Source organism: Littorina saxatilis, linkage group LG7 (assembly GCF_037325665.1).
Source record: "Littorina saxatilis isolate snail1 linkage group LG7, US_GU_Lsax_2.0, whole genome shotgun sequence".
Taxonomy (NCBI): Eukaryota; Metazoa; Mollusca; class Gastropoda; order Littorinimorpha; family Littorinidae; genus Littorina; species Littorina saxatilis.
Window position 1 is genome coordinate 5,708,120 of NC_090251.1, and position 23,278 is coordinate 5,731,397.

Sequence of the window (23,278 nt, forward strand, 5' to 3'; positions counted from 1 at the left end):
GCAGGTCTAAAGGCGAATTTCCGTTTTGTAAAGACAAGACAATAAAATCCTTTCCATCAGAACTATCTGTTCTTGTTGTTGAAGCATGTGGATACACTGACCGTAGAATTTGGAGCGAGCCAGGATGCTGCCACTAATGTTGAAGCCATCCTTGCGGTTTGTGACGTGGAACACAGATATGGGCGGATGGTGAGATACCTGTAGACACGACATGCACAGGTTAAAGCACCACACAAAATCACAGTACTGCTTCAAGAGTGTGAAGTTTCAAAGCTCTAGCTACATAAACATTTTAAGTTTTAAGGTAATTTTTTTCTGGTTGGGGATGGCCATCTTGCCAGCCTTACACTGCTGAACCCTATAATGGCTCTCCTGATTGCTTAGGTGAGTAAAAAAAGCACAGACAGGTCTACAAAAAAAGAAAAAGCTCATGATGGGAATGCCCACGTTACAATAAAAGCCTCGAATTGTTACCAGCAGCCATAAAACACAAAGAATTACAGTCACACCTGTTTAGCATTTTAGAGCTACACACCTGTCGAGTAATTGTTAGGGGTACACACCTGTCCAGTAATTGTTAGAGCTACACACCTGTCGAGTAATTGTTAGGGGTACACACCTGTTCAGCAATGTAGAAGGTGCGAGCGCCGGTTTCTGGGTGGCGCCAGCAACACCTGAAGGCCTCGCCTATCACAGGGTTGTACGGCTTCTTCAGGCCCTGCACACACACACACCTGTTTCTACTCTGTTCACAATCAATTCTTCTTTTTCAGAGAAATTCAAGCTTTACGCCCTCACGGCAAAGCCATTAGGGGCATGTTCCCGGGTTTTAACCCGACTTTAGATGAGATACACAAGTGTATGCGTGTTAAGGTGGTATCAGCCATCTGCACTTATGGCAGAATGACCGAGGTCTTTTACGTGCCACTGTGGTGACACGGGGGTGGGACATGGATACCGTCTCTGGGTCTGCACATAAAGTTGACCTGTGTCCGCCCAGGCCCGGATTCGAACCAGCGACCTTTCGATCACAAGTCCAGTGCTCTACCACCTGAGCTACCCGGGCCCCCTTCTTTTTCCTCCAGGTTCTTTAGCTTTATACTCCTTGGGTCACCTTATGGTCAGAATGTTTGTGTGATACAGTTTTTTGACGACTCTAGTTGCTACTAGCTTTCCACTCCTTGGGTCACCTTATGGTCAGAATGTTTGTGTGATACAGTTTTTTAACGACTCTAGTTGCTACTAGCTTTCCACTCCTTGGGTCACCTTATGGTCAGAATGTTTGTGTGATACAGTTTTTTAACGACTCTAGTTGCTACTAGCTTTCCACTCCTTGGGTCACCTTATGGTCAGAATGTTTGTGTGATACAGTTTTTTGACGACTCTAGTTGCTACTAGCTTTCCACTCCTTGGGTCACCTTATGGTCAGAATGTTTGTGTGATACAGTTTTTTAACGACTCTAGTTGCTACTAGCTTTCCACTCCTTGGGTCACCTTATGGTCAGAATGTTTGTGTGATACAGTTTTTTAACGACTCTAGTTGCTACTAGCTTTCCACTCCTTGGGTCACCTTATGGTCAGAATGTTTGTGTGATACAGTTTTTAAACGACTCTAGTTGCTACTAGCTTTCCACTCCTTGGGTCACCTTATGGTCAGAATGTTTGTGTGATACAGTTTTTTAACGACTCTAGTTGCTACTAGCTTTCCACTCCTTGGGTCACCTTATGTTCAGAATGTTTGTGTGATACAGTTTTTTGACGACTCTAGTTGCTACTAGCTTTCCACTCCTTGGGTCACCTTATGGTCAGAATGTTTGTGTGATACAGTTTTTTAACGACTCTAGTTGCTACTAGCTTTCCACTCCTTGGGTCACCTTATGGTCAGAATGTTTGTGTGATACAGTTTTTTAACGACTCTAGTTGCTACTAGCTTTCCACTCCTTGGGTCACCTTATGGTCAGAATGTTTGTGTGATACAGTTTTTTAACGACTCTAGTTGCTACTAGCTTTCCACTCCTTGGGTCACCTTATGTTCAGAATGTTTGTGTGATACAGTTTTTTGACGACTCTAGTTGCTACTAGCTTTCCACTCCTTGGGTCACCTTATGGTCAGAATGTTTGTGTGATACAGTTTTTTAACGACTCTAGTTGCTACTAGCTTTCCACTCCTTGGGTCACCTTATGGTCAGAATGTTTGTGTGATACAGTTTTTTGACGACTCTAGTTGCTACTAGCTTTCCACTCCTTGGGTCACCTTATGGTCAGAATGTTTGTGTGATACAGTTTTTTAACGACTCTAGTTGCTACTAGCTTTCCACTCCTTGGGTCACCTTATGGTCAGAATGTTTGTGTGATACAGTTTTTTAACGACTCTAGTTGCTACTAGCTTTCCACTCCTTGGGTCACCTTATGGTCAGAATGTTTGTGTGATACAGTTTTTTAAGGACTCTGGTTGCTACTAGCTTTCCACTCCTTGGGTCACCTTATGGTCAGAATGTTTGTGTGATACAGTTTTTTGACGACTCTAGTTGCTACTAGCTTTCCACTCCTTGGGTCACCTTATGGTCAGAATGTTTGTGTGATACAGTTTTTTAACGACTCTAGTTGCTACTAGCTTTCCACTCCTTGGGTCACCTTATGGTCAGAATGTTTGTGTGATACAGTTTTGTAACGACTCTAGTTGCTACTAGCTTTCCACTCCTTGGGTCACCTTATGGTCAGAATGTTTGTGTGATACAGTTTTTTAAGGACTCTAGTTGCTACTAGCTTTCCACTCCTTGGGTCACCTTATGGTCAGAATGTTTGTGTGATACAGCATTTTAACGACTCTAGTTGCTACTAGCTTTCCACTCCTTGGGTCACCTTATGGTCAGAATGTTTGTGTGATACAGTTTTGTAACGACTCTAGTTGCTACTAGCTTTCCACTCCTTGGGTCACCTTATGGTCAGAATGTTTGTGTGATACAGCATTTTAACGACTCTAGTTGCTACTAGCTTTCCACTCCTTGGGTCACCTTATGGTCAGAATGTTTGTGTGATACAGCATTTTAACGACTCTAGTTGCTACTAGCTTTCCACTCCTTGGGTCACCTTATGGTCAGAATGTTTGTGTGATACAGCATTTTAACGACTCTAGTTGCTACTAGCTTTCCACTCCTTGGGTCACCTTATGGTCAGAATGTTTGTGTGATACAGTTTTAACGACTCTAGTTGCTACTAGCTTTCCACTCCTTGGGTCACCTTATGGTCAGAATGTTTGTGTGATACAGTTTTTTAACGACTCTAGTTGCTACTAGCTTTCCACTCCTTGGGTCACCTTATGGTCAGAATGTTTGTGTGATACAGTTTTTTAACGACTCTAGTTGCTACTAGCTTTCCACTCCTTGGGTCACCTTATGGTCAGAATGTTTGTGTGATACAGTTTTTTAACGACTCTAGTTGCTACTAGCTTTCCACTCCTTGGGTCACCTTATGGTCAGAATGTTTGTGTGATACAGTTTTTTAACGACTCTAGTTGCTACTAGCTTTCCACTCCTTGGGTCACCTTATGGACAGAATGTTTGTGTGATACAGCATTTTAACGACTCTAGTTGCTACTAGCTTTCCACTCCTTGGGTCACCTTATGGTCAGAATGTTTGTGTGATACAGCATTTTGACGACTCTAGTTGCTACTAGCTTTCCACTCCTTGGGTCACCTTATGGACAGAATGTTTGTGTGATACAGTTTTGTAACGACTCTAGTTGCTACTAGCTTTCCACTCCTTGGGTCACCTTATGGTCAGAATGTTTGTGTGATACACAGCTTTTTGACGACTCTAGTTGCTACTAGCTTTCCACTCCTTGGGTCACCTTATGGTCAGAATGTTTGTGTGATACAGCATTTTAACGACTCTAGTTGCTACTAGCTTTCCACTCCTTGGGTCACCTTATGGTCAGAATGTTTGTGTGATACAGTTTTGTAACGACTCTAGTTGCTACTAGCTTTCCACTCCTTGGGTCACCTTATGGTCAGAATGTTTGTGTGATACAGTTTTGTAACGACTCTAGTTGTTACTAGCTTTCCACTCCTTGGGTCACCTTATGGTCAGAATGTTTGTGTGATACAGTTTTGTAACGACTCTAGTTGCTACTAGCTTTCCACTCCTTGGGTCACCTTATGGTCAGAATGTTTGTGTGATGCAGCATTTTGACGACTCTAGTTGCTACTAGCTTTCCACTCCTTGGGTCACCTTATGGACAGAATGTTTGTGTGATACAGTTTTGTAACAACTCTAGTTGCTACTAGCTTTCCACTCCTTGGGTCACCTTATGGTCAGAATGTTTGTGTGATACAGCATTTTGACGACTCTAGTTGCTACTAGCTTTCCACTCCTTGGGTCACCTTATGGTCAGAATGTTTGTGTGATACAGCATTTTGACGACTCTAGTTGCTACTAGCTTTCCACTCCTTGGGTCACCTTATGGTCAGAATGTTTGTGTGATACAGTTTTGTAACGACTCTAGTTGCTACTAGCTTTCCACTCCTTGGGTCACCTTATGGTCAGAATGTTTGTGTGATACAGTTTTGTAACGACTCTAGTTGCTACTAGCTTTCCACTCCTTGGGTCACCTTATGGTCAGAATGTTTGTGTGATACAGTTTTGTAACGACTCTAGTTGCTACTAGCTTTCCACTCCTTGGGTCACCTTATGGTCAGAATGTTTGTGTGATACAGTTTTGTAACGACTCTAGTTGCTACTAGCTTTCCACTCCTTGGGTCACCTTATGGTCAGAATGTTTGTGTGATACAGTTTTAACGACTCTAGTTGCTACTAGCTTTCCACTCCTTGGGTCACCTTATGGTCAGAATGTTTGTGTGATACAGTTTTGTAACGACTCTAGTTGCTACTAGCTTTCCACTCCTTGGGTCACCTTATGGTCAGAATGTTTGTGTGATACAGTTTTAACGACTCTAGTTGCTACTAGCTTTCCACTCCTTGGGTCACCTTATGGTCAGAATGTTTGTGTGATACAGCATTTTAAGGACTCTAGTTGCTACTAGCTTTCCACTCCTTGGGTCACCTTATGGTCAGAATGTTTGTGTGATACAGTTTTAACGACTCTAGTTGCTACTAGCTTTCCACTCCTTGGGTCACCTTATGGTCAGAATGTTTGTGTGATACAGCATTTTAAGGACTCTAGTTGCTACTAGCTTTCCACTCCTTGGGTCACCTTATGGTCAGAATGTTTGTGTGATACAGTTTTAACGACTCTAGTTGCTACTAGCTTTCCACTCCTTGGGTCACCTTATGGTCAGAATGTTTGTGTGATACAGCATTTTAAGGACTCTAGTTGCTACTAGCTTTCCACTCCTTGGGTCACCTTATGGTCAGAATGTTTGTGTGATACAGTTTTAACGACTCTAGTTGCTACTAGCTTTCCACTCCTTGGGTCACCTTATGGTCAGAATGTTTGTGTGATACAGCATTTTAAGGACTCTAGTTGCTACTAGCTTTCCACTCCTTGGGTCACCTTATGGTCAGAATGTTTGTGTGATACAGTTTTAACGACTCTAGTTGCTACTAGCTTTCCACTCCTTGGGTCACCTTATGGTCAGAATGTTTGTGTGATACAGCATTTTAAGGACTCTAGTTGCTACTAGCTTTCCACTCCTTGGGTCACCTTATGGTCAGAATGTTTATGTGATACAGTTTTAAGGACTCTAGTTGCTACTAGCTTTCCACTCCTTGGGTCACCTTATGGTCAGAATGTTTGTGTGATACAGTTTTAAGGACTCTAGTTGCTACTAGCTTTCCACTCCTTGGGTCACCTTATGGTCAGAATGTTTGTGTGATACAGTTTTAAGGACTCTAGTTGCTACTAGCTTTCCACTCCTTGGGTCACCTTATGGTCAGAATGTTTGTGTGATACAGTTTTAAGGACTCTAGTTGCTACTAGCTTTCCACTCCTTGGGTCACCTTATGGTCAGAATGTTTGTGTGATACAGTTTTAACGACTCTAGTTGCTACTAGCTTTCCACTCCTTGGGTCACCTTATGGTCAGAATGTTTGTGTGATACAGTTTTAAGGACTCTAGTTGCTACTAGCTTTCCACTCCTTGGGTCACCTTATGGTCAGAATGTTTGTGTGATACAGTTTTAACGACTCTAGTTGCTACTAGCTTTCCACTCCTTGGGTCACCTTATGGTCAGAATGTTTGTGTGATACAGTTTTAAGGACTCTAGTTGCTACTAGCTTTCCACTCCTTGGGTCACCTTATGGTCAGAATGTTTGTGTGATACAGTTTTAAGGACTCTAGTTGCTACTAGCTTTCCACTCCTTGGGTCACCTTATGGTCAGAATGTTTGTGTGATACAGTTTTAAGGACTCTAGTTGCTACTAGCTTTCCACTCCTTGGGTCACCTTATGGTCAGAATGTTTGTGTGATACAGTTTTAAGGACTCTAGTTGCTACTAGCTTTCCACTCCTTGGGTCACCTTATGGTCAGAATGTTTGTGTGATACAGTTTTAAGGACTCTAGTTGCTACTAGCTTTCCACTCCTTGGGTCACCTTATGGTCAGAATGTTTGCGTGATACAGTTTTAACGACTCTAGTTGCTACTAGCTTTCCACTCCTTGGGTCACCTTATGGTCAGAATGTTTGTGTGATACAGTTTTAAGGACTCTAGTTGCTACTAGCTTTCCACTCCTTGGGTCACCTTATGGTCAGAATGTTTGTGCGATACAGTTTTAACGACTCTAGTTGCTACTAGCTTTCCACTCCTTGGGTCACCTTATGGTCAGAATGTTTGTGTGATACAGTTTTAAGGACTCTAGTTGCTACTAGCTTTCCACTCCTTGGGTCACCTTATGGTCAGAATGTTTGTGTGATACAGTTGTAAGGACTCTAGTTGCTACTAGCTTTCCACTCCTTGGGTCACCTTATGGTCAGAATGTTTGTGTGATACAGTTGTAAGGACTCTAGTTGCTACTAGCTTTCCACTCCTTGGGTCACCTTATGGTCAGAATGTTTGTGTGATACAGTTGTAAGGACTCTAGTTGCTACTAGCTTTCCACTCCTTGGGTCACCTTATGGTCAGAATGTTTGTGTGATACAGTTGTAAGGACTCTAGTTGCTACTAGCTTTCCACTCCTTGGGTCACCTTATGGTCAGAATGTTTGTGTGATACAGCATTAAGGACTCTAGTTGCTACTAGCTTTCCACTCCTTGGGTCACCTTATGGTCAGAATGTTTGTGTGATACAGTTTTTTAACGACTCTAGTTGCTACTAGCTTTCCACTCCTTGGGTCACCTTATGGTCAGAATGTTTGTGTGATACAGTTTTTTAACGACTCTAGTTGCTACTAGCTTTCCACTCCTTGGGTCACCTTATGGTCAGAATGTTTGTGTGATACAGTTTTTTAACGACTCTAGTTGCTACTAGCTTTCCACTGGAAAGAAGGGATCAGATGGCCAAGCAATGGGATAATAAAGTATTGGAGATGGCCAAGCAATGGGATAATAAAGTATTGGAGATGGCCAAGCAATGGGATAATAAAGTATTGGAGATGTCCAAGCAATGGGATAATAAAGTATTGGAAATGTAAACGAATGAAATGAAAGACTAATTGCGGCGGCAGAGGACTGGAGCGTGCATTTATACACTGGAACCACCCTTTTAAGACTGCCTCCCGTTGAAGACCAGGTGTTTTACCCCAGTGTCTCTTGATAACCTGTGTAAATGTACCTCCCGTTGAAGACCAGGTGTTTTATCCCAGTTTCTCTTGATAACCTGTGTAAATGTACCTCCCGTTGAAGACCAGGTGTTTTATCCCATTGTCTCTTGATAACCTGTGTAAATGTACCTCCCGTTGAAGACCAGGTGTTTTATCCCATTGTCTCTTGATAACCTGTGTAAATGTACCTCCCGTTGAAGACCAGGTGTTTTATCCCATTGTCTCTTGATAACCTGTGTAAATGTACCTCCCGTTGAAGACCAGGTGTTTTATCCCATTGTCTCTTGATAACCTGTGTAAATGTACCTCCCGTTGAAGACCAGGTGTTTTATCCCATTGTCTCTTGATAACCTGTGTAAATGTACCTCCCGTTGAAGACCAGGTGTTTTATCCCATTGTCTCTTGATAACCTGTGTAAATGTACCTCCCGTTGAAGACCAGGTGTTTTACCCCATTGTCTCTTGATAACCTGTGTAAATGTGCCTCCCGTGGAAGACCAGGTGTTTTACCCCATTGTCTCTCGATAACCTGTGTAAATGTGCCTCCCGTTGAAGACCAGGTGTTTTACCCCATTGTCTCTCGATAACCTGTGTAAATGTCCCTCCCGTTGAAGACCAGGTGTTTTACCCCAGTGTCTCTTCATAACCTGTGTAAATGTACCTCCTTTTTAAGACGTGAGATTTGTCGCGACATTTTGAGGTCTTACACAGGGGGGTTCTCTTGTACCCACCTTGGGTTTCTTGTAGAATCCTGACAGGTACCACCTGACCACGGACTTGATGCGACTGTAGGGACTCTCCTCCACCACCGCCCTGTCAACACACACACCGGTCATCACAACAACTGTCAACACACACCGGTCATCACAACTGTCAACACACACCAGTCATCACAACTGTCGCAAAATGTCGTATTTGGGTCAACAATACAAACAACGTATGTTACAGGTAAAAGGCCCTCAGATCACTTCCAAAATTAAACCAGAAGATTCTGAGTTACAAATATTTCTACCGCACGGGAGAGCTGCCGTCACTTTGCAAAAGCAAGTGTTTTAAAAGCTTATAATCAAACGTCGTAGAATAGGCAAAGGGAGAGCACTCTTTATATTTTTCATAAAATATAATTGCTAAAGTTTTATAACATTTGGTTTTCGATAAAAGTCTGGTGAAAGGGAAGGGAGGTAACTCACTGTGTGAGGATGTTGGCGTGGTAGTAGTAGTCGGACAGCTTGTCCAGGAATGACCGCGGCTCCAGGATAAAGGTGGGAAGTACCACCTTGGACAGGTCCATACCTGGACGCACCTGTAATCACGACACACACATATACATCCAGGTAAACTAACAACACGAACACGCACAGATAAACTTACGACACACACAAACACACACAGGTAAACTAACGACACAGACACACAGGTAAATTAACTAACGACACACACACACACAAACACAGGTAAACTAACGACACACACAAACGACTATTCCAGGATGAAGGTATAAGTAGTATCACCTTGGACAGGTTCATCCCTGGATGTGCCTTTACTTTCTTTCTTTACTTGGTGTTTAACTGTACTTGCGCTTTCACATAATACAGGTAAATCATTATGAGAGAGAGAAGAGAGAGAATGAGAATGAGAGAGAGAAGAGAGAGAATGAGAATGAGAGAGAGAGAGGGAGAAAGAGAGAGAGAGACAAATTCTTTATCAAGAGGGTAATGGCATAAGCACAGGGAGAGAGGGAGAGAGAGAGAGAGAGAGAGAGAGAGAGAGAGAGAGAGAGAGAGAGAGAGAGAGAGAGAGAGAGAGAGAGAGAGAGGAGCGAGAGAGAGAGAGAGAAAGAGAGGAGAGAGAGAGAGAGAGGAGCGAGAGAGAGAGAGAGAGGAGCGAGAGAGAGAGAGGAGCGAGAGAGAGAGAGAGAGAGAGAGGAGCGAGAGAGAGAGAGAGAGAGAGAGAGAGAGAGAGAGAGAGAGAGAGAGAGAGAGAGAGAGAGAGAGACAGAAAGAGACAGAGAGAGAGGAAAAGGAGGATGTACAGTACCTGTTTGACTAGAGTCCATATCAAACTCTTGTTCTCGTCTGTGACCTCCTCTGTTTGGCACTCATCTCCACTCTGAAACTTTAATTTACACACATTTCACATGGACTCTCAGCCTTGCTTTCTTCACAAAAATACCAGAGGAGCTTCAAGGCACACTCCTTCTCATAACAAGAAGAGCAAACGCTCGATCGAGTCACTTTCGCAGTTCTGAATATTATATGAGGCATCAGATGGACAGGAAGAAATTGCTATTCACAACACAATGAGTCACGTTCACATAAAATTTGAGCCCGGTCACTTTTATAGTTTCCGAGAAAAGCCCAACGTTAAGTTGTGTGTTGCCGAACAGAAAAGGCTAGTTATCTCCCTTGTTTTTCTGATAACGTTCGTAAAAGGCTACAGATGTAAATACTTTGATGTAAAGAATAATCCTACAAAGTTTCAATCACATCCGATGAACTTTGTCAAAGATATAAAATGTCTAATTTTTCCTTTGACGCTGACCTGTGACCTTGAAAAAGGTCAAAGGTCAACGAAACCATCGTTAAAGTGTAGAGGTCATTGGAGGTCACGACTAAACAAAATATGAGCCCGATCGCTTTGATAGTTTCCGAAAAAAGTCCAACGTTAAGGTGGTGTCTACGGACGGCCGGCTGGCCGGCCGGACGGCCGGCCGGCCGGACAGACTAACACTGACCGATTACATAGTCACTTTTTCTCAAGTGACTCAAAAATGGCTCACTGGCCGTCTCAGATCAGGCCACGCTATTATCAATCAATCAATGAGGCTTATATCGCGCATATTCCGTGGGTACAGTTCTAGGCGCTCTGCAGTGATGCCGTGTGAGATGAAATTTTATACGGCCAGTAATTGCAGCCATTTCGGCGCATATTTACCTTTCACGGCCTATTATTCCAAGTCACACGGGTATAGGTAGACAATTATTAACTGTGCCTAAGCAATTTTTGCCAGGAAAGACCCTTCTGTCAATCGTGGGATCTTTAACGTGCACACCCAATGTAGTGTCCACGGGGGGGAGTTCGGACACCGAAGAGAGTCTGCACACAAATTTGACTCTGAAATAAATTTCCGCCGAACCTGGGATCGAACTCACGCTGACAGCGGCCAACTGAATACAAATCCAGCGCGCTACCAACTGAGCTATATCCCCGCTATTACATGGGATAGGAGCATGCATCCTTCCAGTTGGTCACATACAAACCATGCAAAGCCTGGGTGGCCTCTGTCAACAGTTAGAATTTTTGTATGAACTTATTTCTTAAACAGCAACTGGTTGCATTACAAAATGAATTCGTCAAAACTCCCCACTGTGCACTGCGAGCACCCATGCTGTTCCTTGTTGGTATGTGACCAAGTGGAGGGTGGTCCTACTGCATGTGATGAGCTGAGAGCACGACAAAGTTACCACCCAGACGGGAGCCAACCACCGTGTTGGATTGGTTGAAACTGAGGAGCACGACAAAGTTACCACCCAGACGGGAGCCAACCACCGTGTTGGATTGGTTGAAACTGAGGGGCACGACAAACTTACCACCCAGACGGGAGCCAACCACCGTGTTGGATTGGTTGAAACTGAGGTGCACGACAAAGTTACCACCCAGACGGGAGCCAACCACAGTGTTGGATTGGTTGAAACTGAGGTGCACGACAAAGTTACCACCCAGACGGGAGCCAACCACAGTGTTGGATTGGTTGAAACTGAGGGGCACGACAAAGTTACCACCCAGACGGGAGCCAACCACAGTGTTGGATTGGTTGAAACTGAGGGGCACGACAAACTTACCACCCAGACGGGAGCCAACCACCGTGTTGGATTGGTTGAAACTGAGGTGCACGACAAAGTTACCACCCAGACGGGAGCCAACCACAGTGTTGGATTGGTTGAAACTGAGGTGCACGACAAAGTTACCACCCAGACGGGAGCCAACCACAGTGTTGGATTGGTTGAAACTGAGGGGCACGACAAAGTTACCACCCAGACGGGAGCCAACCACAGTGTTGGATTGGTTGAAACTGAGGGGCACGACAAACTTACCACCCAGACGGGAGCCAACCACCGTGTTGGATTGGTTGAAACTGAGGGGCACGACAAAGTTACCACCCAGACGGGAGCCAACCACCGTGTTGGATTGGTTGAAACTGAGGTGCACGACAAAGTTACCACACAGACGGGAGCCAACCACAGTGTTGGATTGGTTGAAACTGAGGGGCACGACAAAGTTACCACCCAGACGGGAGCCAACCACCGTGTTCGATTGGTTGAAACTGAGGGGCACGACAAAGTTACCACCCAGACGGGAGCCAACCACCGTGTTCGATTGGTTGAAACTGAGGGGCACGACAAAGTTACCACCCAGACGGGAGCCAACCACAGTGTTGGATTGGTTGAAACTGAGGTGCACGACAAAGTTACCACCCAGACGGGAGCCAACCACAGTGTTGGATTGGTTGAAACTGAGGGGCACGACAAAGTTACCACCCAGACGGGAGCCAACCACCGTGTTGGATTGGTTGAAACTGAGGCGCACGACAAAGTTACCACCCAGATGGGAGCCAACCACAGTGTTGGATTGGTTGAAACTGAGATGTGTTGTGATTTCAATGAATCAGAACCCGCGGATTGCTCTGTCCCATATATGCGTGGCATCCACTATCAGTTTGTGCAACTCAGCCCTGGTGCTCACTTTCATCTCATCCTACACTACTCTTAGTGCTTAAATGGAATGGTATTAGCCACATTATTTATCATGTTCATCAACCTGCACCAACCGGTTCCATGACATACACCCATCTCTCAAATGAAATACACCCATCTCTCCCATGAAATACACCCACCTGTCCCATGAAATACACCCACCTGTCCCATGAAATACACCCATCTCTCAAATGAAATACACCCATCTCTCCCATGAAATACACCCACCTGTCCCATGAAATACACCCATCTCTCAAATGAAATACACCCATCTCTCCCATGAAATACACCCACCTGTCCCATGAAATACACCCATCTCTCAAATGAAATACACCCATCTCTCCCATGAAATACACCCACCTGTCCCATGAAATACACCCACCTGTCCCATGAAATACACCCACCTGTCCCATGAAATACACCCACCTGTCCCATGAAATACACCAACCGGTCCCATGACATACACCCACCTCTCCCATGAAATACACCCACCTGTCCCATGAAATACACCCATCTCTCAAATGAAATACACCCATCTCTCCCATGAAATACACCCACCTGTCCCATCTCCTCCTTGCTCTGCAAGATGTAGTTGGTCTCATCAGGCGGAGCGATGACCGCTTCCCCCGTCACCACATCGTCCTCAAAATCTGACTGTGACGACAGCTCGGTGTCCTCTCTGTCCGACTTGTCATCGTCCAGACCTGTGTGTGACACAGACATTGGACATGGATTGATGTCAGGGGTATGGGGCATTGTGCTGGAGTAATCTCTCTCTCTCTCTCTCTCTCTCTCTCTCTCTCTCTCTCTCTCTCTCTCTCTCTCTCTCTCTCTCTCTCTCTCTCTCTCTCTCTCTCTCTCTCTCTCTCTCTCTCTCTCTCATTGTAAAATAAAGTTCAGTCTCAGTCTCAGTCTCAGTCTCTCTGTCTCTGTTTTCAATGACCGTACTTTCGGGGACTATAAGGCACAACTTGTTCCCTCAACTTTTACCCCTGCGCCCCACTGACGGTATGGCTGTGTATGGCTAAAGCAGAGTACACATGTACCCACATCGCTATACCAAGAAAGGGAGCAGTCCCCCCTCCAGTGATATGCACGTTTCTTTTTCTATGACCTGGACAAAGTTTCCTCTGGGACATCAAAGGCCTGGTTTCATCATTAAAACTGGGTCATTGACCCGGGGTCAGAAGGTCAGTGTCTGTAAACTAGGGCAGGCAGCTGGTCTCAGCTGAAAAATATGGTAATTGACCTGAGGTCACGGAGGCCAACCAACTCTGCAGTCTTTGATCTCACCACACATCCAGGAAAAATGTATTTCCACTCTGTATACTTCCTTTGACTTGCCGCCAAATACACTGGAACCTGACATATTATGTGGATTTGTCTCATTCAAAACTTAAAAGTCGGGGTTGCGCCTTCTACAACAAAGCGCCTTATAGTCCCATAAAAACAGTATATTCTGGAAAATTAGATCTGGCCTAAAACCTTTATCCTTTTGAAATAAAGTTTTGATCTCTCTCTCTCACTCTCTCTCTCTCTCTCTCTCTCTCTCTCTCTCTCTCTCTCTCTCTCTCTCTCTCTCTCTCTCTCTCTCTCTCTCTCTCTCTCTCTCTCACACGCACGTATGCACATACACACACATGCACACATATCAAGGCACACACACAAACGCATGCAGGTATATGCACAAACAAACATGTACACATTCAGGTATGAAAAAACAAACACAAATACACAAAAACAAAAACACACACACACAAGCAAAATCAACCTGAATGCAATACAAATCAACAAGTTACAAAATTCAGACCTTGGTCACCAAAAAGGTCATGTTCAAGCATGATTCAGAAAATCAAACAAATCTGGGTCATACAAAATTCAGTTACAAGCATCATACAAATGAACTAAAACAAATCAGTCAACAAACGGTAAACTCAAGATCAGCAAGCAATACAGGCAGTACTGAGACTGTAATGTTCATTAAAACAGCAAAAAACTGCATGCAAATCCCATAATCACTAAACACACATTTGAATATATACCAATACAAGAAATGATAGCCGATCTATGAAAAATGTGACCAGAAAATCATGTTAACTTCCAAACTTCAACCAGAAAGGAAGTCTCCCCCCACCCCAACCCCCCCCCCCCCCCCCCCATTTTGTTCTTAACAAAAAAATGTAGGCTGGAAGACTGGCTTGTTCATTTCAATGCTTGTTATTCTCTCAGGTTTCAGGAGGTTGGTTCTGCATTGCTCTCGTGCATGCGTGCCACTTTAAGAAATAATGCGCGTGCGTGCGTGCGTGCGTGCGTGCGTGCGTGTGTGCGTGTGTGTGCGTGTGTGTGCGCGTGCGTGTGTGTGTGTGTGTGCGTGTGTGCGTGTGTGCGTGTGTGTGTGTGTGTGTGCATGTCACGAGTGTGTGTGTGCGTGCGTGTGCGTGTGTGTGCGCGTGCGTGTGTGTGTGTGTGTGCGTGTGTGTGTGTGTGTGCGTGTGTGCGTGCGTGTGTGTGTGCGTGTGTGTGTGTGTGTGTGTGTGTGTATGTGTGTGTGTGTGCATGTGCGTGTGTGTGCATGTGCATGACTGTGTTGCTACTTTAAGAAATAATGTTCAGGCTGCTCAAACATTCAACAAATTGTAGAGCACAACTGATTTACACCTGATTTTAATATGCTTACATTCAATACATGCCCATAGAGTTTTCAAGATGCCAAGTGCTTGTTGTCAAGCTAAAATCTCATTTGTTTTTCAACCGAGCCAGGATATAGGTCCAAACCACTACACGGGTTTCGTAATTCCATGCACTCTCACTGCACAACTTGCTCCCATGAGGCAGTTATTGTCTGCACCTTTTGCTTCCAGCGCCTGTCCAAAAACACTTCAAAGGCTGATGACAATATAGCAAAAATCAGCCACAGCCTCACTTGTGTCCGAACTTGATACCCCGAAAACTAAACGACCAGCTTTTCTTCACTTTGAACTTTCTCCCATCCCTTTTGCTCTCCCCTCGCACATTCTTGTTACTCTCCTGGTTGTCTTGACGACTGCCAAGATCGGACTGCAGGGGTGCGTCCTTATTCTCCCAAAGTTGACCCCAGGGATCGGACAGGGTAGCCGAATGCCATGATACAGTCCCACCCCTGTCCTTCTCCAAAGGCGTCCTCAGGCCAGCACCGGCCCAGTGTCTGTGTGAGGAAGCCGAGGCTTCACTGTGTGCTTTGTCCCTCTTGGTGTCCTTAGACTTATCAAGCCTGTCTTCTTTTCTCCTGTCTCCATCCCTCTCCCCCCGACCCCTCCCAGACGTGTCCAGCCTGCCAGGGGGATTCTCCCTCCCCTCCAAACACACCTGGGTCTTGACAGTTTGGACCTGGACGCTGGGCAACGCCAGCTTCGAGTCCTGGCGCCAGTTCTGCGAGATGTTGCAGCCCCCATCCTTCCCGCAGGAGAAGGTGTTCTTGCAGCGCCCTTGGCAGCCCTCGGGGCAGACGGTCATGGTGACCTCGCCAGGCATGGGGGGCAGCAGGCCACGCCAGGTGTCCTTGCCGAACTCCTGGTGGAGGTGCTCCTCCTTGACCAGGATGTCCATGCGCAGGTTCTCCTTCTCCAGCTCCATCTTCTGGCTCTCCAGGCGCACCTTGCGGATCTTGAGTGCCAGCAGCGCGTACTCCAGCTCCTCCACCGGCGGCCGCGGCCTTCTGCTGACTGTCACACCCATAACAAGGCACAGCCGTTAACATCGCTCTTAGTGTGGGATCATGTCATTTCTCACATTTGAGATAATAAAGTTAATCTGATTGGTTTGATTGATTTGATCGATTTACATCACCACCACAACCAGCGCACACCAATTAACCTAATTCATTAATCACATCGATTGAAATTTCGGCCAAACAATTTTTCAAAGTCCCAACTATGGGTTAACATTTCAGCTAAATGGAAGCTCAAAAATATAATTAACTCTTACCAGTTCGCTCCCTTGCCCATCGTAAGCAAGCTTACGATGCCCCCCCTGTAGTTTTCCACTGACCAATTATCTAATTATATATTTTTTTTTTTTTTTTTTTTTTTTACATCTTCAGTGGATAAACTCATATTTAAGACACACTTTATGACTGAAACAAGCTGGGTTTTTGTTATAAGTTATAAAAATGCATTATTAGGCAAAAAAAAAAAAAGTCTGTAAACGGTAACATAGGCCAAAAAATAAGGGTCGGTAGGTCGGGACTTTTTTTTTTTTTTTAAGTTATTTTGCCAAAAAACAAAGCCCTTTTTTTTTTGTTTTTCGAATTTTTTTTTTCAAATTTTTTTTTTTTTTTGTCAAAAAATTTTTTTTTTCAAATTTTTTTTTAATTTTATTATTTATTTTTTTTTTACCAAATGCCAAACAAAAGTCTAGGGTCACGCGAAAAAATAGGGTCAGTCAGGATACCGTAAACAGAATATTTTTTTTGGGGGGGGCCTTAGGCATGAAACGTCCAACTTTGAAATTTGGGTGGGGGTATTCAGGTGACAATAACTTTTTTGTTTATCAGCAAAACTCTATAAAACTTTGCTATGTTATGTAAAATGAATGCCCAAACAGACTAGTTAGCAGCATATCTAAAATAAACTGAACACAAAAAAAATTTCTTCTTTGTGTTTGTCACGTGTTCCAAAAAATGGGCGTACAAATTTCAACAAAAATCATGTTGTCACCCCCATAAAAAATTTTAGCTTTAAAGATAGCACAATTCTCTTTGCAAATATGAAAAGCTTATTCATTTTCCTTTCATTTGATATATAACTTTCTATATTTCATTTAGAATATGACCCCAGATAGCCACTCGGCAAGTAGGCACCAACAGCACTGTAAAATATGCCCTAAAACCCCCGAACTGGTAAGAGTTAATCTAAGAAAAAATGTGTAAAATTGTAATTTTGAAAATTGATAAAAAAAAGATTACATTGTATTCTTTAACGTTTCCGGAATCCCAAAATATTTCATGTTTACTCTGAAAATGTGCTCACAATTAAAGAAAATTGGTTCTATGTACACAATTGCCTAAAGGAGCCCAGCGCAACCCGTCTCAGTCTTTGGGTTTTGGCTAGCCAAGCCTTTACAAGTCTTGGAAAGAACTATTCTTGAGCTTTTAGTGTTGATAGTATAGTTTCCAGGGGATTGACCAATTGCTTTGATATCACTTTGTGCAACTTTTTATATTTAGTCAAGTTTTGACTAAATATTTTAACATCGAGGGGGAATCGAAACGAGGGTCGTGGTGTATGTGTGTGTGTATGTGTGTGTGTGTGTGTGTGTGTGCGTGCGTGCGTGTAGAGCGATTCAGACCAAACTACTGGACCGATCTTTATGAAATTTGACATGAGAGTTCCTGGGATTGATATCCCCACACGTTTTTTTCATTTTTTTGATAAATGTCTTTGATGACGTCATATCCGGCTTTTCGTGAAAGTTGAGGCGGCACTGTCACGCCCTCATTTTTCAACCAAATTGGTTGAAATTTTGGTCAAGTAATCTTCGACGAAGCCCGGACTTCGGTATTGCATTTCAGCTTGGTGGCTTAAAAATTAATTAATGACTTTGGTCATTAAAAATCTGAAAATTGTAAAAAAAAATAAAAATTTATAAAACGATCCAAATTTACGTTTATCTTATTCTCCATCATTTGCTGATTCCAAAAACATATAAATATGTTATATTCGGATTAAAAACAAGCTCTGAAAATTAAATATATAAAAATTATTATCAAAATTAAATTGTCCAAATCAATTTAAAAACACTTTCATCTTATTCCTTGTCGGTTCCTGATTCCAAAAACATATAGATATGATATGTTTGGATTAAAAACACGCTCAGAAAGTTAAAACAAAGAGAGGTACAGAAAAGCGTGCTATCCTTCTTAGCGCAACTACTACCCCGCTCTTCTTGTCAATTTCACTGCCTTTGCCATGAGCGGTGGACTGACGATGCTATACGGTAGTGCTGAAAAATGGCATTGCGTTCAGTTTCATTCTGTGAGTTCGACAGCTACTTGACTAAATATTGTATTTTCGCCTTACGCGACTTTTATTTTTATTTTTTACTCAATCATGACCCTACTGTGCCCATGAAATTTGACAAGGATATAAAACACACTTTGATAATGTCTGGATCATGCTTCAAAACCCTAAAAGTGTGACATTTCTGAAAAGTTTCAATGCTCTATAGCCGAACAAAATATTCAAGAAAATTAAAAACTTTCCACTTAGTTCCATTAACTTGACTTATCTACAGGCACCTCCCACCCCCCCCCCCCCCCCCACCCAAACCCATGTGCCTGTAACATGTGTTATGATGCAGCAAGACAACTGACCAGCCATGGATGCGCCCTCGGCCCTGAGGTCGCTGACGGGCATGACCTTGTACCTCTGGGTCTCGGCTGTGTCCTGGTTGTCGGGCATGAAGAGGCAGCCGTTGGGGTCCTCCCTCTTGAGAGCCACCACACACTTGCTGCACACTTTGTTCAGTTTGGGTGCTTGCCCCTTGTCCTTCCAGGTGGCCTCTTTGTCGTAGCCGTAGGGGAGGTCAAAGACGTGGTCTTCGTTTTCGCTGGTGGAGGTTTTGCGAGACAGGTCGGAACGAAAGTCGGACTTGCCGGAGGCCGGCGAGGCGGATTCGCCGGCCTGTGCTGGGTCGGACATTTCTGCCCCGCTGCTGGAGGGCATGACGTCCACGTCGCTGGCTTGGCCTGTCACTGCTGCCCCAGACAGGGCCTCAATGTTCACTCCCTGCCCATCCCCCGAAGGTTCCTCTGGCTTGGCCTCACCCATAGGAGGGCTTTGGGGTTTCACAGGGGAGGGGGGGGTAACTTCCACTTGTGGGATGTCAGTGGCCTCCCCTTGGGACGTGGTGGGCTCACCCTCCTTCTTATGGTCGTCTCCAGATGTTGCCCCTTCCTCGTCCTTGCCTTTCTTCTTCTTTTTCTTCTTCTTTTTGCCCCCTTCATCGCCCGCGGCGTCGCCCTCCGGTGCTGCCCCCTCAGCCTTTGGCTCTTCCCCCCCTTCCTCTTTGTCTTTCTTCTTCTTCTTCGACTTTTTCTTTTTCTTGTCGTCCCCACCCTCTGCGGCAGCATCGCCCGACTTTTCCCCTTCCGGCTTGTCTCCCTCCTTGTCTTCCTTCTTGTCTTTCTTCTTCTTCTTATCTTTCTTCTTGCCGTCTTCGCCCCCTTCAGCTCCTGGTGCCGCCGTATCTCCCCCCGACGCTGCGGGATCCCCTTCCTCCCCTTTCTTCTTGTCTTTCTTCTTCTTCTTTTTCTTGCCACCTTCTTCGCCTGCCTCACCGCCCTCCGCGCCTTCCCCCGCCGCTGGTGCTGCCTCCCCCTCCTTCCCTTCTCCACCGTCTTTGTCTTTCTTCTTTTTGGATTTCTTCTTTTTCTTATCATGCTCCTCTCCTGCGCCTTCCGCCGGTGGTTCATCCAGAAACCCTTCCTTGTCTTTCTTCTTCTTGTCTTTCTTCTTCTTCTTGTCCCCTCCTTCTCCCTCTGCAGCGCCCTCCTCCGCCTTCTCTCCATCCTTGTCTTTCTTCTTTTTCTTCTTTTCTCCTCCATCCTCTCCTTTGTCCTTTTTCTTCTTGTGGCCCCCCTTGCCATCCCCTTCTTTCTTGTTGCGGTGACTGGACCCTGGCGCGCGCCTGTACAGACGGCCAGAGGACAGGCTGGTGTCACCGGAGGTGCCTGTGCTGATTCTGGAGCGACTTGGACTGGCGCTCATGCTCAATGAGCTCCAGCTTCCCTTGGCCGACACATTGTGGTCCAGGGCGCTGTGGGCTAGCGTGTTGCTCCAGCTTCCCTTGGCCGACACATTGTGGTTCAGGGCGCTGTGGGTTAGCGTGTTGCTCCAGCTTCCCTTGGCCGACACATTGTGGTCCAGGGCGCTGTGAGCTGGCGTGTTGCTCCAGCTTCCCTTGGCCGACACATTGTGGTCTAAGGCATCACTGACCTTTGACATAGGCAGGGAGGAGTCGTTGCTGACCTTCGACATAGGCAGGGAGGAGTTGTTGCTGACCTTCGACACAGGCAGGGAGGAGTTGTTGCTGACCTTCGACACAGGCAGGGAGGAGTCGCTGCTGTCCTCTGAGCTGTCCTCTGAGATGGAGCTGGTAGAGCTCTTGCTAGATGCTTGGGACCGCACCTCATTAGCCGATTTTACCTTAGACGCTTGGGACCGCACTTCATTAGCCGATTTTACCTTAGACGCTTGGGACCGCACCTCAGCCGATTTTACCTTAGACGCTTGGGACCTGAGTTTGTTAGCAGAGCTTGCGCTAAATGCCCTGGACTTGGCTTTTTTAGTGGAACTTGCGGTGGATGCTCGGAATCTGACCTCATTAGCGGAGCTTGCGCTAGATGCTTGGGACCTGACCTCATCAGCAGAGCTTGCGCTAGATGCCCTGGACTTGGGTTCTTTAGTGGAGCTTGCGGTGGATGCTGGGAATCTGACCTCATTAGCGGAGCTTGCGCTAGATGCTTGGGACCTGACCTCATCAGCAGAGCTTGCGCTAGATGCCCTGGACTTGGCTTCTTTAGTGGAGCTTGCGGTGGATGCTGGGAATCTGACCTCATTAGCGGAGCTTGCGCTTGATGCCCTGGACTTGGCTTTGTTAGCGGAGCTTGCATTAGAAGCTCGAGACTTGGCTTCATTAGCAGAGCTTGCGCTAGATGCTTGGGACCTGACCTCGGAAGCTGAGCTTGCGCTAGACATTCTGGACCTGGCTTGGTTAGCTGAGTTTGCAATAGACGCTCGGGACCTGACCTCATAAGCGGAACTTGCGCTGGATGGGTCGGTCCTTGCGTCAGTGGAGGTGAGGCTGTCACTGGTGCTGCCTGGCCGGTCAGCAGGGGACAGGGTGTCCCGAGACTGCTGGCTGTTCTGGGTCTCTACAGATTTGCCCGCTGTGCTCAGCGCAGTGTCTGTGTCTGTGTGAGTTCCCCAGGTGGAAGTGAGACTAGACTGTGTCTCAGACCCTGTTTGCCTTTTGTTTGTGGAGCCAGTAGGTGTTCCTGTCTCTGTGGATGTGGTCTCTGAACCTGTTTGCCTTTTGTTGCTTGAACCTGTTGGTGTGCTAACCTCTGTGGTCTGCTCAGACTGGGTGTCTGACGCTGTAGGTTTCCTGCTTGATGTGCCAGTGGGGGTTTCAGTCTCAGTTTCCCACAAGGACGTCTTGCTGGATCGCATCCCAGACCCTGTGTTTTCACTGGCGGAGGTGGTGTGTGTGTCGGTGACAGTCAGCCTGGCAGAGGATGAGGCCTGCGTGTCTGTTTCCTCCGTGGCGGTGTCCTCCGTGGCGGTGTCCTCGCTGAAGCGAATCTTGAGGATGGAGGGCAGAGGGGCGGTGTGACCGATCAAGGTTTCTGTGTCTGTCGGCCACTCGCTGGTGAAGCTACCCCTTTCGAACTCCTGATCCGTGCCTTCGAACGTGAGGTGTTTGTCGCCCCGTCTGGTTGGGGTGTGGCGACTGACCCCAAAGTTGACGCCCTGCCTGGGCCCGCTGTCTGTGTGTGTGTGCAGGCTGGAGTCGCTGCCCCTGTCAGCGTTGGCCTGGGAGCGGGGCAGGGACGACACGGAGGTGATGTGACTGCTGGACGCCTCGCTGCTCGCCGTGCCGTCCTCCGTCAACGACCTCGTCCAGCCAAATCTTGACCTTGCGGACGGTGACAGTGTGCTGCCAATCGGACGTCCTCTATCCACATCTGTTTCCACTCTAGATCTTGCAGAAGGCGACGGTACGCCACCAGGTGGACACCAGGCTTTGTCAACTAGTGTCGCCACTCTAGACCTTGCGCTGGCTGTGACTTCCCCAGGCTCTGTCTCTGCGTCCCACTTGGTGGGTGAGGACCTGGGAGAGGTGCGTGTGCTGGTCGGGCTGGAGCTTCGCACGGTTCTCGGGGAGACTACACGACCCTCCCGCACACACTGCTTGTGGTACTCCAACCTGACCCTTGACCCCACTTTCCTGCTGTTGGAGCTAGCGCTGGGAGACTGGGCTCCGTCCCAGGACACTTCCCACATGGTCGCACCGGCCGCTCTGTCTTCCCTCTCTCTCCCCAACCCAGGGGGTTGGCCGCTCGCGCCGCTGTAGGTGGCGCTGTTGATGGCCGACACATCTCCATCGTAGCCGACTTGAGCCGAGCGATTAGAGCTGTCACGGCTGGTGGTGTCCAACAGCGGGTGCAGACTGCGCGGCTGGCTGCCGGAACTGGTGCGCTCGGTGTCAGTGGGGGTGTGGTGACCGCTGACCACCAGCAACCAGGCGCTCGCTGGGTCACGACCCCCCGAGTCCACTGACGTGTGGGACGCCTCACAGATCTGCACACACCCGTCGTCCGTCCACACGATGTCCGCACCCTTCACCAGCCACTGCGCGGGCTGGCCGTCGGGCCCCTTCAGTCCTGCTGCCCCCGGCGGTCCCTTGCTGCCGGCCACGTCCAAAGGGCCCAGGGGCTTGACCCGCAGCTTGGATGCGACTGTGGAGTCGGAGAGTGAGATGTCTTCAACCTCCCCAGACACGCGATACACGAATGGTGGCTGTTTGCTGGGCGGCATGCCGCTGGGCGTAACGGTGTTACCCTTTGAGTCTTGTTCTGCTTGGCTGTCTGAGTGAGGCTGGATCCACAGCTCGGTGTCTTGGTCAACAAACCTCTTGCTGTCTTCTGTCTGTTGTGACGCCTGTGAAAACGCGCTGTCCGATAAGGAGCACTTTTTGGGCAACGGGGCAGACTTGGCACGGGCGTACAGAGGTTTGACAATCGCTGGTGATCGCAGGATTGTTTTTGAG

The 23,278-nt window shown here is 46.5% G+C and overlaps 1 protein-coding gene, 1 long non-coding RNA gene and 1 other non-coding gene across 9 annotated transcripts in view; all 3 read right to left on the reverse strand.

Moving 5' to 3' along the window:
* The window catches only part of LOC138970535 (oxysterol-binding protein-related protein 8-like), a 151,230-nt gene that overhangs the window by 26,377 nt on the left and 101,575 nt on the right, over positions 1-23,278 (reverse strand). For 3 of the 6 annotated variants that reach the window (XR_011456984.1, XM_070342997.1, XM_070342999.1), the window contains exons 11-16: positions 13,028-13,173; positions 9,753-9,830; positions 8,906-9,018; positions 8,447-8,528; positions 620-718; positions 102-198 (exon numbers count right to left, since the gene is read on the reverse strand). Coding sequence is in view for 5 of the 6 variants with exons in the window: in XM_070342997.1 (XP_070199098.1) it covers positions 102-198; positions 620-718; positions 8,447-8,528; positions 8,906-9,018; positions 9,753-9,830; positions 13,028-13,173 (615 nt within the window). In the remaining variant the exon portion in view is untranslated. Of the gene's footprint in view, positions 1-101; positions 199-619; positions 719-8,446; positions 8,529-8,905; positions 9,019-9,752; positions 9,831-13,027; positions 13,174-15,117; positions 16,171-18,818 lie in introns of those variants that run through there. The other 3 variants (XM_070342995.1, XM_070342996.1, XM_070342998.1) reach the window with 2 other exon arrangements.
* Positions 994-1,066, reverse strand: Trnat-ugu (transfer RNA threonine (anticodon UGU)). The gene has a single exon. It is a non-coding gene; the product is annotated as a tRNA-Thr (tRNA).
* Positions 3,440-5,608, reverse strand: LOC138970284 (uncharacterized). 2 transcript variants are annotated; one of them, XR_011456868.1, is made up of 4 exons: positions 4,837-5,608; positions 4,459-4,762; positions 3,927-4,154; positions 3,440-3,544 (listed from the first exon to the last, which is right to left on the reverse strand). It is a non-coding gene; the product is annotated as an uncharacterized lncRNA (long non-coding RNA). The 2 variants fall into 2 exon arrangements; XR_011456867.1 differs by lacking the exon at positions 3,440-3,544 and having other exon boundaries at positions 3,559-4,154.